Raw genomic sequence first — 19,707 nt, forward strand, 5'->3', positions numbered from 1 at the left:
CCTTGCACATTGTGACATGTCCACTCAGTGGGGTGCACCACTGCCCCGTCCCCTAGGAGTCTTTAATACTTTGTTGTTTCTGCTATGGGTTGGGGATGGGGGGGATCAACCCAGAAACTAATACATGCTCTCTACCACTGATATTCATGCCCAGTCTGAATCTGCATTTCTGGATTCAAACCCTATATCTATAATTTATTTTGCAAATATTTTCTCCATCTATTTCTCGCATTCTCAGCTTCTTAAAAATATATTTTGCCGCAAGGACCGGTGTAAGGATCCCAGTTCAAGCCCCAGCTCACCACCTATAGGGGGGTCACTTCTCAGGTGGTGAAGCAGGTCTGCAGGGAATAAATAAATAATGTTAAAAAGAACAAAAAGAACTGATATTTAAAAAGAGAAAGAAGAAAAGGGGAGCCTGTCTCTACCTTTTGCAAGGGCCTCTCATACTTGAAGTTCCAAAAAGTCTCAGGTTCAGTCCCCCACATTACCATGAGCTAGAGCCAAGCAGTGCTCTGGTTAAAAAACAAAAACAAAACCAAAACACACATATATATATGTGTGTGTGTGTGTGTGTACATACATATATATGTATATATACACACATAGATATATTTTGCTGGGAGTTGGGTGGTAGCACAGTGGGTTAAGCACAGGGGGTGCACAGCACAAGAACCTGCGTAAGGATCCCGGTTTGAGCCCTTGGCTCCCCACCTGCAGGGGAGTCGTTTTCACAAGTGGTGAAACAGGTCTGCAGGTGTTTATCTTTCTGTCCCCCTCTCTGTCTTCCTCTCCTCTATCCATTTCTCTCTGTCCTATCCAACAGTGATGACATCAGTAACAACAACAGTAATTACAACAATAAAACAAGGACAACAAAAGGGAATAAATAAATAAGTATTAAAAAATGCCTTTCGGAAGGAAGTTTAAATTTGTTGGAGTCTTATCCATTTGCTGTCTGCTGTGTAAACTCTTTGCTTAACTGAAAGTCATACCTAGTTTTTTTCTGTTCTTGAAGTCTTACACTTTTATATTAGACCTATCTGATTTTGAGTGAATTTTTATGTGTTGCAAAGTATGGATCAAAGTTTGTTTCAGGTGAGTGGGAAACCTGAATACTCCTTTTTTTTAAGCATCATTTTTTTGAAAAGATTTCTCTAATGAATTTCCTTTACATGTTTGATTAAAATCTTTTCTCTCTGTATATTTTTACTAGCATCTCCTCTATCAAGCAGAAAGGTATTCCAAAAAGCTATTCAAAATGAAAGATTTCGATAGCCTCAAAGAGGGCAAGATATGGAAGAGAAAGTGATTTCAGATTTAGATAACCTACTTATGGAGAACAGAAAACGGTTCTGTGGCAGATTATTTCATCTTCCTTTGTGCAATGGGAAAAGTTACTTCATTGATACTATCAAAAAATTTCCTACGCTAATTAAAAACTGTAGTCCTCTGTCAGTTTCATGCCATTGCTACTAATAAATCTTGCTGGACTTAGTATAAGCATTTTCATTTAGAGAGTATCATTTTCTTTTTCTTTATTTTTTTAATGTTCAGTGCCTGAAATGGTCTACTTAATCATTTCTTTTTAATTTTCTGTTATATTTATTGTATAAAGATAGAAATTGAGAGGTTAGGGGGAGATAGAGAAGGAGAGAGACAGAGACTGCAATACTGCTTCACCACTCACAAAGCTTCCCCCCCCCCCCCCCCGCAGGTGGGGACTGGGGACTCAAACCTGGGTCCTTGTACATTGAAACGTGTGCTCAACCATGTATGCCACCATCCAGCGCAAGGGATTATTGTTTTCTTTCTAACACTTGAATTTTGTTTGGAAAAGGCATGACTCATTATTGCATAAAAAATAGAAAAAAATGCATTAGGATTTTTCAGACAACACAATACCTTTTAACACCTTCATAGTAAATCTAATTTATGTCTAAAAACATTCTTCAGATATTTTTCAGCATGTCTTTTTGCTGACTGCTATAGAAACACATACTTAAAAAAGTGACTACTTTGTATGCAGTTTATTAATTTCTACTGCACAGGATTCTACTTGGTAGTGATGAGTGACTGTGTGTGTATTGTGTTGTGTTGTGTAAGAAGGAGGAGAGTGTTAAGCTTTCTACAAGTCTTGAAGTCATTTTTTTTCCTTTTTTCTATACTTATTTATTTATTTACAAGGGAGAGATAGAGAAAACCAGAATATCACTATGGCATGTGCAGTTCTGAGAATTAAACCTGGGATCTCATGTTTACAAGACTATTGTTCTAGTTGTTATACCAGCTCCTGGACCACTTCTGGTCAAAATTTATTATATTAAGAGTATCTATTAATATGTCTTCTGAACCCCTGAGACATTATTGTTTCCACAGACTATTTACTTGAACTTATAATGATATGGTTCATGTACAAATGAAACACAAAATTACTACCTAATTCTTCCTTTGTCTTAGGACCAGCGACAAACTGAAGCCATCCAGCTGCTACAAGCACAGCTTAGCAACATGACACAACTTGTTTCAAACTTATCAGCCACTGTGACAGAATTACAACAGGAGGTAACTGCTCTTGCTGGCATTGTAATATACTCTGTATTTTATAATATGTATATTGTCATAAAGATAGACTTGTTAAGAAGATGCTATGTAAGAATTTTAGCCAAACCAAATTAGCTAAAATACCTCATTTTCAACTCAGAAAAAGGCTTAGTAAAATTGATTACAAAACAAAAATTTATAGCTTTAATCAGTTTTTATTAAGCTACTGGTGTGAGATCGACTATATGCACAAGCATAGTTAGTGCTTGTTAAGAGAGCTATTCATAGTGGTTTTAAAATAACCAGTTTAGGTTATAGCTTACAGGAGAAAAAATCTGATTTCACAGAGATTATGTTTTGAGAGAGAAAGGGAACAATTTGTTTATGTATGGGGGTTATTTAATAAGATTTTTTTATATTTGTTGTTATTATTAAACCCTTTTCTCATCTCAGGTTTCAGATCGACAAAGCTATCTTGTCATAGCTTTAGTTCTCTGTGTCATCTTGGGACTGATGCTTTGTATGCAGCGTTGTCGAAACACCTCTCAGTTTGATGGAGATTATATTTCAAAACTTCCTAAAAGTAATCAATATCCAAGCCCTAAAAGGTGATTTCAGCATTATAGTTTAAGTTTTCGTTTAGTATACTTTTTATATTTTGGAGAAAGTACAGCAAATAAAGGAAGAGTAAGATAATCCCTTCCTTTTGTGATTTTCTTGAAACAAAAAGATGCTAAAGATTTTAAGAGCATAATTGTAGCTAGTGAGACAGTCCAATGCTAGGTGGTTCTATAGATTAATAAAGAAAATACTAGTAGGTACATAAAAACCCTTGAGATATTTGAGTTGTGAAAGTTGCTTGAATGTGAAATTCAAAAGGGGAGAAGAAAAGGTATGTTAGCAGTACTGGTTTTAGAGAAGAATCACTGTTTTACATTTACTAGTAGTGACTGGAGTTATTAGTGTCATTCTAGAGACCACTCGTTTGTGCTGCATACAGTTGTAGTTTTCTTTTAATCCCAGCTGCAGAATAAATTAAATGAAGTTTACTCATTATGCTCACTATTGTTTTTTCTTGATTTTTTTTTTTTAGGTGTTTCTCTTCCTATGATGATATGACTTTGAAAAGAAGAACTTCATTCCCGCTTATCAGATCCAAGTCTCTACAGTTAACTGGCAAAGAAGGTAGGTGTCTGCATATGGAGTAAGTATATATACATCTAACTTACTTCTGGCATACATATAATGTCACTGTTGTGTTTGAGACCATTTTCAACCAAAAGATACATATCTCTCTGGTGCTATGTCCAAAACCACCTTACCTTTTCACATTTTCCAAAAAGCCCAAGAGGGTGGAGAAGGGGCTTCCTTTCCTGATTAGACTTTAATAGCTTTGCTTGCATATGCTCCTGTTTAGCAGTATTTCTTTTTAGAAAGGGATGTTTGAGAAAGTTCAGCAGATATGGAAAACCTGAATGTCCTCCTGATAAGCATCCCGTGCTTATCAGCCTCCTCTTCCTATACAGGTAGGATCCCTTTTGCCTGTAGATTAGGACTGAGGCGCTTGCTGAACAGAATCTGATCTGTCCTTTTTATAGCCCAGCATCTGTAGTAGCAATCCACACTTTAACATTGCACACCTAAATTTGCATGACTACAGCTATGTGCTGAGTCACTGTTTTCTTATATTAGTGCTTTTATGATTAGCTTATTAAAAGACTTACATTTATAGCTGTATTGATATAACCAAATTATATATTTAGATTAGAAATGCTCTCAATGATCAGTGGCTTCTCTTTAGGATTTAGTAATTAAATAACATGCTTCAGTTGATTAAAATTGATTCACTGTTAACAGCACAACTGTACAGGAAGGGGCTGGGGGGGTAATGCATCTGGTTGAGCACACATGTTACAATGCACAAGGACCCAAGTTCAAGCCCTGGCCCCCACTTAAAGGGGGAAAGCTTTATGAGTGGTGATGCAGTGTTACAGATGTCTCTGTTTTTGCTCTCCCTTTCTTTCTTTTTTTAATATTTATTTATTCCCTTTTGTTGCCCTTGTTTTATTGTTGTAGTTACTATTGTTATTGGTGTCATTGTTGGATAGGACAGAGAGAAATGGAGAGAGGAGGGGAAGACTGGGAAAGACAGACACCTGCAGATCTGCTTCACTGCCTGTGAAGTGACTCCCCTGCAGGGGGGGACCCGGGGGCTCAAACTGGGATCCTTATGCTGGTCCTTGCGCTTTGCACCACCTGTGCTTAACCCACTGCACTACTGCCCAACTCCCTTGCTCTCCCTTTCTATCACCTTTTTCTCAATTTCTGGCTGTATCTAATAAATAAGTAAAGATAATTTTTTAAAACTGTACAAGAAATATTTTTCTTTTGGTTAACATGACATTAGCCAAGATATAAACTCACCTATTACATACAAAGAAATATAATTATCATATGTAAAGCTTGATGAATTTTCACAAACTGAACATTCCTATATGATCAATTGACAGATTAAGAGGCAGAACCATATTCAGTCCAGAACATTCCTTGGGCTGTTAGGCGCTAACATTTCTTCATGGCAGCCACTATTTTGATTTTCAACTATTGATTATGAGATTCACCATGTCATTGAATATAGTTGTACTTTGTTCTCATTCCGTATTCCATTAGATATTTTCATTTTCATTTGGGTCATTTTCATTTGGAGGCTATTCCATATCTTTTTGTACACATATATACATATCTATTAGATGTGTGACTGTGCATGTGCTAGAAATGGGATTGCTGCATACTCTTGGATGGAACTTGAGGACATTATATTGAATGAGATAAGCCAAAAAGAAGACAAATAACAAATGATCTCACTTATTAGTGGGACTTAATAAATAGGGATGGGGAGGGAAGACACAAAATGAAACATGGACTGCAATTGGTGTATTGTGCCAAAGCAGAGGACTCTAGGGAGTGCGAGGGTAGGGGAGGAAGAAAACTTTGGGGGCCTGGTCTTTATTTTATTTTATTTATAAAAAGGAAACATTGACAAAACCATAGAATAAAAGGGTTACAACTCCACACAGTTCCCACCACCAGAACTCCATATCCCATTCCCTTCCTTGATAGCTTTCCTATTCTTTAACACTCTGGGAGTATGGACCCAAGGTCATTGTGGGGTACAGAAGGTGGAAGGTCTGGCTTCTGTAATTGCTTCCCCACTGAACATGGGCGTTGACAGGTCGATCCATACTCCCAGCCTGTCTCTCTCTTTCCTTAATAGGGTGGGGTTCTGGGTAATCAGAGCTCAAGGACACATTGGTGGGGTTGTCTGTCCAGGGAAGTCTGGTTGGCATCCTGCTAGCATCTGGAACCTGGTGGGTGACAAGATAGTTAACATACAAAGCCAAACAAATTGTTGACTAATCGTGAACCTTAAGGCTGGAATAGTGCAGATGAAGAGTTGGGGGGGGGGGTTTTCTCCATTTTGTAGATAGCTAGTAGGCATATTTTAGTTATATTCAAAGTGCCTGTGGCTGGTTGGTTATTTTCCCCCTGAGCCTGAAATCTGATATGCAGGTGGATCCAAGTTACTGTCTGGGGTGTCATGGTTGGGAAAAGGACCAGAAAGCTGAATCAGGGAAGAGAGTAGCTCCCTAATATGGGAAAGGGGTATAAATATTGTTGACTGAAGCGGGGGCTGGGGGGAGACTAGTCTTTAAAGCATTAATCCCCTCAGTGAGAAACAGAGAGAAGAGATTGCTAGCACATACTGTAATGTGTATATTCATCTTTAGTAAATAGTGCGTGCTACACAGTTTTCTAGAATGTTGTATGAATTTGCCCTGACATCAGCTATTGAGAGAGTTCCAGTACTATCGCCTCAGTAGCACTTCTTCTTACTGATCTTTTAGCCATTCTGGTAGATGTATCGCATTCTTTGTTTGAGCTCTACAAGTGGAATTAGAAAACATGTTAGAGATGTTTTTTCTTCTCAGCATTACTGGTGTTCTTTTCTTTCTTTTTTTTTTTTTTAAAGATCTTATTTATTTATAAGAAAGGAGAGAGAGAAAGACCCAAACATCACTTTGGAACATGTGCTGCCAGGGATTGAACTCAGGACCCCGCACTTGAGAGTCCAATGTTTATCCACTGTGCCACCTCCCGGACCATGTATCATTTTCTTACGTTCTTCTTCTTTTTTTTTTAATTGCCACCACAAATCTACCATCCCTAGGGGTTATTTTTTCTTTTCTTTTTTTTCCCCTTTCCCACTTTTATTACATTTGATAGGACAAAAGAGAAATTGAGATAGGAGGGAGAGAGAGAAGGAAGAGAAAGATAAACACCTCCAGACTGTTTTATAACCTGTAAAATGTCCCTCCCCTGCAGGTAGGAAGCTGGGGCTTCACTGCAGGTCTTTGCATGTGGTAATAAAGTGCTTTTGACCAGATGTGCCACTAACCAGCCTCGTGGGGTCATTTTAAATGAATATTTTACTATTTACTATTTCTCTTTCCTTTATGCATCTCTTCAAGACCAGACAGAATAAATATTTTTGCCTGCTAATAGAATTCTATTTTTAGTTATGTTATCTTCATTTTCACAATAAAAAATGTAGGGTGCAGTAGACAGGGAGATTAGTTTTAATTTGGATTCTTTTCTATTTCATCTGTTTGAGTTAAATCTTTAATATTTTATCTACTTTAATGAGAGGATTTCAGAGAGAAAGAGAGGGAGGGGTAGGGGGAGAGACACAGACAGACTGACTGACTGACTGACTAGAGCATTGCTTAACTCTGGCATATTTGGGACCTCAGAGTCTCAAGCATGAAAATCTTTGCGTAGCCATTATGCTGTCAATCCAGCCCCCCTAAATCTTTTCTTTAGATGTTTATCATGGTCTGCTTTGGTTTGAGCCATCCTGTACTTGTCTTATATTCAATTGTAAGCTATATTAAAAGGGACTGTACCAAGCTGGGGAGATAGTATAATGAAAGACATTCATTTCGAGGCATAAAAGATCGCAAGTTCAATCTCCAAACCACCAGAAGCTAGAGTTTAGCTGTGCTGTGGTTAAAAATAAATAAATTAACTATACATACTTATTTTTGTGGCAACATGACATAAACTTTACCATTTGTGAGCATACAGTTCAGTAATGTTATGTATACCTGAACTGTTCTGAGACATATCCCCAAAACTTTTTCATTTTGTAATTCCATTAAGCAACTCCTTTTTAATCTTCTCCTGTTCTCAGTAACCACCACTATAGTTTCTATTTTCATAAATTTGTTTACTTCAGATACTTCATATAAGTGAAATCATAGGGTATATTTGTCTTTTCATGACTGGCTTATATCACTTAACATAATTTATTAAGGCTCACTTATATTACAGCATGAGACAATTTCTTTTTGTGCTTCCTGAAGGTAATTTCAAGCTAATATTTCATTTAAACAAACCTTAGTATAATTATCGTTGTAGCCAGTGTAATGCTTTAATATCTTGAATCTTTGTGAATCTGTTCATTAATTGCCCAAGGTGCTGTGTGTTTGTGATTATCTTTTCTATGCTAGTCCATCTCTTTGAAAAAAATTATTTGTTGGGATCATTTTGAGAGTGAGAATGTAGATTCTGATTTCATACAGAATCAGTGTTTGCTTTACAGAATATTTTACATTTGTGACTTGAAGTCTGTTGGGAATTTAGACTGTAAGTCTCTGCATAGCTTCATTGAGGGACTTCTGTGGAATCCTAGTTTGCTGTGGGGGCTGGGAAGCAATCGTATTAGATTACTACTTTTAGTAGACTCTGAAATTGGATTTTTATTTATTTATTTTCTTTGTTCATATCTAACTTGTTAAGATTTTCAGTTCTATCTTAAATAGAAGTAATGAAAATAGATACCCTTATTTTGTTCCATACAGTTAAGGAAAAGTTTTCCAATCTTTCATCACTGAAAGATTCCAAAGACTAAATCTCATTTGGTCACAGTGTGTAAACCTTTCAGTGTGCTGTTGACTTTGGTTTGCTAGAATCAAGTGACTCAAAATAAAAGTGACTTGTCCTACTTGATTGTCCAGATTTTCGTTTTTCCTTCAGTTTTGGTCTGGGGGCTGCTTACTAGTTAGCAGTTCTTGAATGCTTTTTATTTATTTTTTTGATTAAAAATTAATCACATTTTGCTGTTTTCAGAGGAGAGATTTATCTGAGTTACATTAACAATCATTTTCAGATGTAGACATCTTAAGATCCTGAAGATAACTCAACTGGAAGGGTGCACACTTTGTCATGCACACAACCCCAGCACCACTTTGTAGTGCCATAGCCCTAGGAGAAAATCCAGTACAATGGTTTTCTCTCCCTCGAATGAGAAAAGTGGACCCAGGGGTGGTGAAATTACAAATGCTTGAGGCCCTGGCTCCACATCAAAACAAAGCAGACAGGCAGTCTTGATCATAGTAAATCACAGTGATAAACAACTAGAATTTTTTTTTTTTTTTTAGGCCTCTGTGTCTGAGTTCCTTTAACTGGCTTTCATATGACTTCTTATTGTACCTTGTTAGTGTAGCTCAGACTGCTAGGGGGGAAATGGATGATGGGTAGGTTTGACATTAGTTTACTCAGTAATGCTGTTTTCTGACCAGGTCAGAGGCTGGGGCTGGGCCCAAAGAAGGGTTCTTGCCATGTTGGCTGATAGCCAGCTGTTAAACTTTTACTTAAGATATGTGAATATGTGTTTATCCGGGTAGAGTTATGAATTCATTGTTTCTATTACAGAAATAACTTTTAAGGGAACATTTAATACTTTTGAGGTCTGATATGTGTACCTAAAACTTTTTTATTTTCTTCATTACAGTGGATCCAAATGATTTGTACATTGTAGAACCTCTCAAATTTTCTCCAGAAAAAAAGGTAATGATTAGTTTCTCAAATGTATTTGTATGCACTGTGGTAATAAATGAAGAAGAAGGCTGAAAGATTTAACAGGGCAAGGCGATAGCATAATGATTATGCAAAAATACTTGTTGAGGTTTCAGAGTCCTAAGTTCAGTCCCCTACCAACCACCACCACCACCACCACCACCATATGCACGAGCTGAGCAGTGCTTTGGTTAAAATAAAAAAGGAAGACATGGGGGAGGGAGAGGAGGAAGGAAGACTTAATAACTCTTTACGTGGCCCTTAAGCATACTATTTATTTTCAGTCATGGTAGTGATAGAAATAAAGGTTTATGGGCGGAGGGTAGATAGCATAATGGTTATGCAAACAGACTCTCATGCCTGAGACTCCCAACGTCCCAGGTTCAATCCCCCGTACCACCATAAGCCAGAACTGAACAGTGTTCTGGGAAAGAAAGAAAGAAAGAAAGAAAGAAAGAAAGAAAGAAAGAAAGAAAGGAAGGAAGGAAGGAAGGAAGGAAGGAAGGAAGGAAAGAAAGAAAGAAAGAAAGAAAGAAAGGAAGAAAGAAAGGTAGGTAGGTTGGTTGGTTTAAGGGATCATCAAACTGTAACACATAGATCATTCTGTCCAGTGACTTGTTTTTTTAATGGCATAGAGCCACTTAGAGGATTATAAAATAAGAAGCAATACCAAGAGAGATAGTAGGTGACTTGTGAAGCCTAAAATGTCTACTATGTCACCCTTTAAAAACATTACTTGCTGGGGGCCAGGTGGCATCTCACCCAGTTAAGCATAAGCATTACAGTGAGCAAGGAGCCCAGTCTGAATCTAAGCCCTCATTCCCCACCTGCAGAGGGAAGCTTCACAAGCAGTGAAGCTGTGGCTACAGGTGTCTCTCTTCCTTTCTATGTCCCTTTTCCCTGTCAATTGCTCTCTGTCTCTATACAATAGATGCAGACAGAAAGAATATTAAAATAAATAAATAAATGAATAAGAACTTGCCGATTCTTAGCCTGCAGTTACTGTTTATGCTCAGTGTATGCACTAGTCCTGTAATCTCAGATGCCTGCAGGGTGATCTTATTCCCTCCCTTGAAAAAATATTTTATTTATGTAAGATAGAGACAGAAACTGAGAAGGTAGGGAAGATAAAAGAAATTGAGAGGGTAGGGGAGAGAAGGAAGGTAAGAAAGAAGAGAGGCAGACACCTGCAGTACCTGCTTCACTGCTCATGAAGCTTCCCCCCCACACACACACACAGGTGGGAACAAGGGGCTTGAGCCTGGGTCCTTGTACATAGTGACATGCACTCAACTAGATAGTGCACCTGGTTGAGTGCACAAATTACAGTGAGCAAGGGCCCCAGTTAAAGCCCCCTGTCCCGACCTGCAACGGTGAAGTTTCATGAGTAGTGAAGCAGTGCTGCGGTATCTCTCTGTCTCTCTCCCTCTTTCCTTCCATCTCATTTTCTATGAAAAAAAAAAATTTTTTTTGTCTTTTTTAAATTATAGGTAGCATAACTCAGAATACACATGTCTTTTTGAGCTACAAAATCTGTGCTTTTTCCATTTTGCTTCTCATCTGGCGCGTTTTGATTAGAGGTAGGGTTCTGTAGGGCTTTAGAATCAAATAGCCTTGGATTCAGTCCCAGCTTGGCCAGGGGACGGAACCTGTGGACTTTGTTTTTCTCACTTAGCAATCACAAATGAGATCTCCACCTGTCAGCTAGTAAGATGTATGTGAAATCTGCTAGTATATATATATGGCATATATTAGGTATTCAGATAAATTCCCTAAATATCTATCTAGACATGTACAGTAAGCAAGGACTTTTGATTAATCATGTTTACAAAATGGGAAGTTATGATGTATTTGTATAAAATATATAGTGTCTATATGCTGTTTGTATCTATAGTACTCAGCGTATTATTATTCTTACTTTTCCCTGGGAGGTAGCACTTTCCTCTTATTATCACGATAGATGTCTGAGTAACTACTGGAAGGTAACTATTTTGGAAGTTCAATTTCTGACCATCCTTTTACTTGTGTTACAGAAGAAACGCTGCAAATACAAAACAGAAAAAATAGAGACCCTAAAGCCAGCAGATCCATTGCACTCGATCGCCAATGGAGACATAAAAGGAAGGAAACCCTTTACAAACCAGAGAGATTTTTCTAACATGGGAGAAGTTTATCACTCTTCTTATAAGGGCCCTCCATCTGAAGGAAGCTCAGAAACCTCATCACAGTCAGAAGAGTCATATTTTTGTGGCATTTCAGCTTGCACGAGTCTGTGCAATGGACAGTCACAGAAGACAAAGACTGAAAAGAGGGCTTTAAAACGGAGGCGATCTAAAGTCCAAGACCAAGGAAAATTGATAAAAACTCTAATACAGACTAAGTCAGGATCATTGCCGAGCCTGCATGACATAATCAAAGGAAACAAAGAGATCACCGTGGGGACCTTTGGAGTCACAGCAGTCTCGGGACATATCTAAAACAAATCAAACTTTCTTACTGGAGACCTTTTTTGTTGTTGTTCTTTGAAGAACAGCCTGTGGTATTTGAAGGGTTTTGGGGAGGGAGAAAATGTTAATGGGAAAAGTATTCCAGAATTATGGTTCCTGCCTTTAAAAAAAAAAATGGGTGGGATTGTTAACGAACTACAGTTTTATAAGGCTGATCACTTCCTACAAGGACATTGGTAGACATTTTATAAAGATGTTTTTTCACAGATTAATTACTGGGACAAAAATAATTTGGAAACCCAGTTCCTTGGGTGGGATAGGAATGAAAGCCTAAACCTCTTCCTTTAGCTTTGTTCCTATTTCTTGCACCTTCCCATATTTATGTGCCTTTTGTCTATTTATAATGCCACTGGAAGAGGAGGGAAACCTTTTTCTGTCATATGATTTCTTTTATAACTTTGTTAGTCTTCTGAAGCTGCAAACACTACAAAGCTTGACGGTGCTCTGCACCTGAAGTTTGGAAATGTGAGTCTGATGATGGAAAGACCCTAAAAGACATATCCAACTAGCCTTCTGTTCAGTAAACTCACTAGAGACAAAACTTGCTGGGATTTTAAATATATTCTTACAGGGAAATGATAATGCTAGTAATGTTATTTTTTACTTAAACTGTTCACACTCATTTTCTTTAGTCACTAGCTCAATGACAGAAAGACCCTAGAAGATGTTTTCTGCAAAAGACTAGTATTTACATTGCTTTTTTTAACCAACTAAGCATATTGAGAAAGGTTTTCTTTTACTTTTATATTTAAACATTCACAATAAGTACTAAACCCCCAAACATTCTAATCATCGTTTTCTGTTTCTAAAACTGGAAAATCTGGAGAGTTATCAAATGAGTTCGGGTCTTAAATCTAATCACTGCCTATATACATATATACAGAACCAGCTAGTGCATTTGTCAAACCATGTCTCATTGGGTGAGTCTGAAGGGGTCTTACTTCCTTGATGTTTGCTTTGTATTGGCTATGAATGTGCAGAGGTATACATGTGTGATGTCACTGTGTCTGTCTCCACTTTGTTCTTTAAGAAAATTGGCATAAAGTAATTTGAAATAATTTCTTCGTATGTGTTTGTACAATAGTGAGTGAAAATGGAAAGGTTCTTTTTGAAAGGGAGAAAATTGACCATTTTGTGTTGTAAGATTTAAGTTATAACTTATTGAGCACTTTTTGTCATAACCTATTAAACTCGTCTAATACCTTTATTGGGGGTATTGTTTGTAATGTGACTTATTTAAAGCCTTTTTGTTTAAGTTGCTGCTTTAGTTTAACAGTGTGTCTTAGATGATTTTTTTTCCTTCCTTGTCTGTACAATTAGCCATTCAGAGCAAGAGAACCTGATTGTATAGAAGCCCATTGAAAAAAGTCCAGGGGGAAGTCAGGGGGAGAACAGGGTCACCCCATGTGTGCAGCTGCCAGTGTTGTGAGAAGACAACTTTCAACATGTAACTACAGAGCTGTAGTGCCACTAGAAACTGTGAATTTCCAAATAAATCTGAACATTGTCTTTATTAATAACTGACTCTTCTGTTCTTTGAAGAACTTGTGGATTTGTTACCATAGATTTAAATTTTCACCAATTGTAAAATGAAATAGCAACATGCCATACTCTTTCCACATCTGATTAACATTCTGCAATTTAAGAGTTTATTTTTTTCCTGTGACTATACTTACATATAAAAGAAAAAATAAAATCTTTGGTGAAAATAACTCCCAACAGAAAACTTGCAACTAAGAAGCAATGCAAAGATATCTGATAGGTTTTCAGGGACTGCATATTTTTAAAGAGATAGCTAAATGTTCTAAGAATATTTATTTAGCAATGGACACTCTTTAGAGCAATTCCTTGCTGAATTTTTCTCTCTTATATGATCCTTGATAGAGAATACACTAGCTTCACCTAATTAGTAGAAGTAGCTTACAAAAAAATAAAGGGATTTACTCTTGTTTGACTTCAGTATTTGAATACTTAAATATTATGCTATAGCGCCCCTTGGTGGGAACCTAAGGACACATTTTTTATTTGAGTGGGTGGGAAGAGACCAGAGACCATTGCTCAGCTTTGGCATAAAGTGTGTGAGGGGGCTGGGCATTGGCACATCTGGTTACCATGCAGAAGGGGTTAATTCCCCACTCCCCACCTGCAGGTGTCGGTCTCCCCTCTCAATTTCTCTCTGTACTATCAAATAAAATAGGAGCAAAAATAAAAGGGGTGGGATGGAGGGGATGGCTTCTGGGAAGCTGTGGATTTTGTGTGCACCAAGCCCCAGTGATAACCCTGGTGGCAATAAAACAAATAAAAGGTGTGGTACCAGAGATTGAGGTTAAGCCTCTGAGGTTTTAGGATTTGAGATCTCTCATAGGCCGAGATTTCTCCTTGATCCAGTACACATTTTGAGAGCCCAGAGGACTTACTGTTAAAGCAGATGGTGATGAGGTTTATTTGGATCCAAATTCAAATTCTTATTTACAGAAGCACCATTCTCTGTGAACTTGCCCTCCAAAGTCCACAATTATAGTTGGAACTAGGGAAACCTCGGTGGGATTCAGAAATGCTTTCACATATATTCTCAACTCCTACTTGGGCTAGAACATTGGCCAGTAATGCTCAGGGAAAAGAAAAACTCACAATGCTCTTTGAAGAGATTGTATGTTCATTCAATGAGAGAAGAAACCAGAATTTCATTCTGGCATGTTGAGTGCTAAAGATCAAATAAGGACCTCATGTTTGAGTCTAACCCTCTAGCTACTGTGCCACCTACCAGGCCACAAAATAAATGAATCTTTTTAAAAATATGCTAAAAACTAACTCAGAATTTTGTACTTGTGTAAGTCCTGTGCTCTACCACTGAGCTACCTCCCTGGTTGAAAAAAACTTGGTCCAGGGATTCCGTAGCCTGATGTTAGCTCTTTAAGAAAAAAGAAGAAAAAAAAAGTTGGGTCAGGTGGTCACACACTCAATTTAGTGCATATATCACTGTGTGTAAGGACCCAGGTTCAACCCCCCCATCCCCAATCTGCAGTGAGGAAAGCTTCACAAGTGATGAAACAGTGCCACAGATGTCTCTCTCTACCTTTTCTCTCTCTCCCCCTCTTCCCTCTCAATTTCTGTCTCTATCCAAAATAAATAAAATAAATTTTTTTAAAAAGTAAAAAACTGTCCATTCAAGCCCCTGGCTCCCACCTGCAGGGAGGAGCTTCACGAATGGTGAAGTAATGCTGCGGATTTCTCTTTATCTCTTCCTCTCTACTTCCTTCCCTCTCGATTTTTCTCTGTCCCTATAAAACAAAAAAAGCCCTAATTTCGAGGGAAAAAAACCCCAATAATTCCAGGAATACAAATGTGGTTAGTTGTTAGATGAGGATGTACATATCCTTTCAAGGAGGGATTTTGTTCAACAAGGTAAAGCATGTAGTTTCTGAGCACTGTCTTGTCTGGCAAGACCACAGCCTTTCACCTTGGGAGTAGGAAGTCAGGACACATGGTCTAACAGTGGAGGCCAGGCAGAGGGGAAAGGAACAACCTCTCCTCTGTGATAAAGAAAAGCCTGTCCTCCCCAAAAGCAGACAATCAGAATGCTTACTTATTGGGGTTTATGGAACTTTAAAAAAGGAAGTATGAAAATGACTCAAAATCCCCACATGAAAAAGAATATTGATTGAGGAAGCATGAGATGCTCATTTACATCACTTCAAAGAGGCTGTACTTAAAAATAACTGCCAGCACACAGAGAACGGAAACTGTGGCTCCTCATCCCCCCCCCCCAAGTCTCTGACCTTCCCCTCTGGCCCCAGAATACCCTTCGCAATTAGTGCACAGGTCCCGCTCACCTTACTAGCTCTGACCTGTGTCACCTCCGAAATCTGGAGAGTTAAGCTCCTCCAGAATTCCTGGCATTCATATCACCAGGTCAGTTCCAGCCAGACTGATGACAGAATCATCAGATAAGTGAAGCTATGTATTGGAAAATACAAACTATCTCCATCAGGCTCTTGACTATCAACTCTAACACAACTTTGTGTTTTCACAGAAGAATGTCTGAGCTGAGGTCACCTTTAGTCCACCCTGTATTTATTCCATTAACTGATCATGGATAGTTATTTATGACAAAGAGATTGTCAAAGGATTCATCCTTGAGAAGTGGCTATGAGTTTGTATTCCCATTCTGTGAGGATCCTGAAAGAGTGTTAGAACCATGACCTATTAGGTGAACTCTAGGACGACAGTCACTTGTTCTCAGTATTTCCACTGAGGAACATGAATTACTCATGTATTTTATACCTCCTACAGGAGAGCTTGCATGCTACCACTGGAATTATATGAGCCAACTTTCCCAGATCTTTTTTTTTTTTTTTTTGCTTCAGGTTCTCCATCAATCAGATATTACATAGGTGATATCACTGTCTTTCAAATTTCCTTCTCCAGAATCTTTTTCATGAAATTGACCTTTTTGCCAAAAATATACTTGGTGGGAACATATGACAGATTTTTTACTCCCTTCCATAATTCTTTGGTTTTGAGACAGGTGGTTAATGAACATAAAATAGTGTCTTGTCGGGGGCCCGGTGGTAGCATGCCTGGTTGAGCACACATATTACCAAGCATAAAGACCCGGGTTCAAGTCCCTGGTACCCACCTGCAGTGGGGAAGCTTCACAAGTGGTGAAGCAGGACTGCAGATGTCTCTTTATCCCTCTTCTATCTTCTCTTTCTCTCTCAATATCTCTGTCTCTAGCCAATAAATAGTGTCTTATCCAAAGCTAACTTCACTTGGTTGTGATCTAGACACATATACTTGCGTAATTGGCATATTCATTTCCTCAGCTTTTCATATTTGCACATTTGTATACAGAAGTGGCTGACAGTCATGTGCTCTCCTGTGGCAGCTTAGTGAAACAGGATGCAAGTTTGACAAGCATCAAATGCTGAGAGCCCAGCTTGAGTGACATCTCCAGTTTGCTATGGCTGTGGTACTGTCTGGCTGTTGCTGCCTGAATTTCTAGCTGGTATAGGATCCCCTTCTAATATTCTGAGAGTCCTAGTGTGTGCCAAGACTGGCTGGATTTCTAGAAGGCCCTGTCTGCTGCTTGTGGAACAAGATGAGTCCAACTTTCTGTTGCTGGGGCACATGTTCCATGCTCTCTGGAACACTTCAGCTCCTAGCCCAGACCGCGGGGCCCTGTGGGCAGAGCAGCCTCTGATCTGCCTCGTTTCTGGAAACCCTGACTTTTAGGCTGTATCAGAATTGCTCCAAAAGAAACTGACCAGGTTTGAACCCCACGTGAGGAAAGGAGCTACCTTGGAAGGGAATTTGGTGCCCTGAGATGGTGGCTGTGCATCATTCGTGTGTCTGTTCTCACAGAGGGAAGGCTGGCCATAGGAGGTATAGCCAGGGCTGTAGCCATAGCTGCTCTTGATGCTGGTGAATAGGCTGAGCTATCTGGTCCCCTACACCTACACTGAACTTCTCTGTTCCAGACTCTTGGAAACAGAGTGGCAGTCAGCTGAGGTAAAGAACACCTCATCACAGACCCCTGCAAGCGTCAACCCGGCTTTAACCTAGCACGTTATGATTGGGCCCTCCTCAATCGCTATCGAACAGGCCATGGCCAGTGCGCTGCTATGTTCCATCGCTGGGGAGCCAGAGACGACCCGAACTGCCCCTGCGGCTACAGACAGACTATGACCCACATAGTCAACGACTGCCACCTCTCCAGATTCAAAGGAGGTCTCAAAACTTTACATCAGGCTCAACCTGACGCTATTGACTGGCTACGGAAGAAGGGCAAACGCTAGAAGAAGAAGAAGGCTGAGCTGGGCGGCAGCATCCCAGAGTCCCTCACCAACTGAGCCATGACACCCAAGTTCACATATCCCTTTCTCTTCCCCTATGACATGCTCACAGGTCATACACTCTACCCTGTATACCCTCTCCCAGGCTGCTAGAGAGCAATCCTTACCTCAAATTCAACCTCCTTGAACAATCTCCTTAGCTTCCAATGTGGTCTAGCACTCTGTTCTCTGTCCTAATGTGATTTCTCTTTTTTAAAACCTATTCTAATTTGGAAGTGTCTGCAGAGGGTTTTTTTAATTAATTTTTTAATTTAAGAAAGGATAAATTAACAAAACCATAGGATAGGAGGGGTACAACTCCACACAATTCCCACCACCTAATCTCCATATCCCATCCCCTCCCTTGATAGCTTCCCCATTCTCTATCCCTCTGGGAGCATGGACCCAGGGTCATTGTGGGATGCAGAAGGTGGAAGGTCTGGCTTCTGTAATTGCTTCCCTGCTGAACATGGACGTTGACTGGTCGGTCCATACTCCCAGTCTGCCTCTTTCTTTCCCTAGTAGGGTGGGTCTCTGGGGAAGCGGAGCTCCAGGACACATTGGTGGGAGGTCTGCAGAGGTTTGTACCTGACTTTGCAATGTGGTTCTTGTTGCATAAGGCTCTTTCTGCTTTTACCCTGTATTTCTGACCTCAGGAAGCCTGTTCCAAGGGCCCCTCAGACCCATATTTCCTCCAACCAGCAGGCACAGACACAATGTCACCCACATTGGTTTCATGTTGGGGGGGGGCATCTAGTTCCTTGAAACATGTTGCAAATTTTCTAGGTCAGGTTGGCAGAGTATAGGATGCCGTGAGTTTCAGAAATGTGTTCTGTTCTTGGATGGCCCACCACTGTAATGGTTGTTTTCCAATTAGAGAGCTACAAGTAATAAGGCTTCCCACTAGTGGTAGGTTGAGGTCCTTGAAATGGGGGTATTTGGGCTGTGCTGTATCCCCGTAGTGGAAGGTGAGGTTGGCAGAATGGATGGTTCCTGGCTGCGTGGGTGCTGTTGACAAGCCAGCAGCTGTCCCTCTCTCCCCTCCTCATCCACAGGCTGTCACCAGGAAACGCAGCTGGGCTTCCAGGTGTCGACTTTAGAGGTTCTAAAAGTCCGAGGTTCTGACTTTGTAAGGGCTGCCATCCCTCCCCCATGCTGGGTAGACATGGGGGGGTGGACAAAGTCACAGACAGGAGGGCTCTGTGGAGGGATGTGCTATATAAAAGGGGTTGGGAGACCCCAACCCAGGCATCTCAGAGTTTCTATGTTGTAACTGTGTTTCAGGGACTTGGAAAGCCTCATGGGAGTCAGAGGAGGCAAACTCATCATAAGCAGTTTCATCTTCTTACTGGAAGATTATGTGGGTGGAGAGCTCTATGTCAGCTCAGGATGAGTCTGTGTGTGTGTGTGTGTGTGTGTGTGTGTGTGTGTGTGTGTGTGTGTGTGTGTGCGCGCACGCTTTGTTCCCAGCAAACCCTCCTTAGGGATAGGACCCCCCCCACCCATGGGTTGGACATCTCTGACCTTGACTGATGGGGTTGGGGGCTGTGGCAGGGGGACTGGCTCTGCCACTCATAATCTAGACAAACCTGAGTAATTCATTTTTTCCCTTGGGTCTCAGTTTTCTCATCTTTAGAAATCTGTGTAATCCCCAGAACTACCATAAACAAAACCTGAAGAGTGCTCTGGTAAAAAGTAATAATAATAATAATAAAACTTATATTAAAAATAAATTCTATGTTGAGGTCAGGAAAGGTTGTGCAATAGAGCACCGGACTTGTAGGTGTAAGGTCTTGAGCTTGATCCTTGGCATCACATGTGCCAGAGAGGTGCTCTGCTTCTCCCTCATCTGTCATCATAAATAAATGAGTAAATCTTTTTTAAAGATAAATTTTATTTAATGA

General features: G+C 39.7%; 1 protein-coding gene across 6 annotated transcripts in view; it reads left to right on the forward strand.

The window, feature by feature from the left end:
* Window positions 1-13,489, forward strand: part of SUCO (SUN domain containing ossification factor) — a 76,690-nt gene extending 63,201 nt beyond the window's left edge. For 5 of the 6 annotated variants that reach the window (XM_060197883.1, XM_060197879.1, XM_060197881.1 and 2 more), the window contains 5 exons: window positions 2,461-2,565; window positions 2,998-3,152; window positions 3,638-3,729; window positions 9,398-9,453; window positions 11,496-13,489. In XM_060197883.1, the coding sequence (XP_060053866.1) occupies window positions 2,461-2,565; window positions 2,998-3,152; window positions 3,638-3,729; window positions 9,398-9,453; window positions 11,496-11,939 (852 nt within the window). In that variant the 3' untranslated portion in view covers window positions 11,940-13,489. Of the gene's footprint in view, window positions 1-2,460; window positions 2,566-2,997; window positions 3,153-3,637; window positions 3,730-3,977; window positions 4,071-9,397; window positions 9,454-11,495 lie in introns of those variants that run through there. The other variant, XR_009551588.1, reaches the window with a different exon arrangement.
* Window positions 13,490-19,707: the final 6,218 nt, after the last annotated feature.

The sequence above is a fragment of the Erinaceus europaeus genome, chromosome 9 (genome assembly GCF_950295315.1).
Source record: "Erinaceus europaeus chromosome 9, mEriEur2.1, whole genome shotgun sequence".
NCBI lineage: Eukaryota > Metazoa > Chordata > Mammalia > Eulipotyphla > Erinaceidae > Erinaceus > Erinaceus europaeus.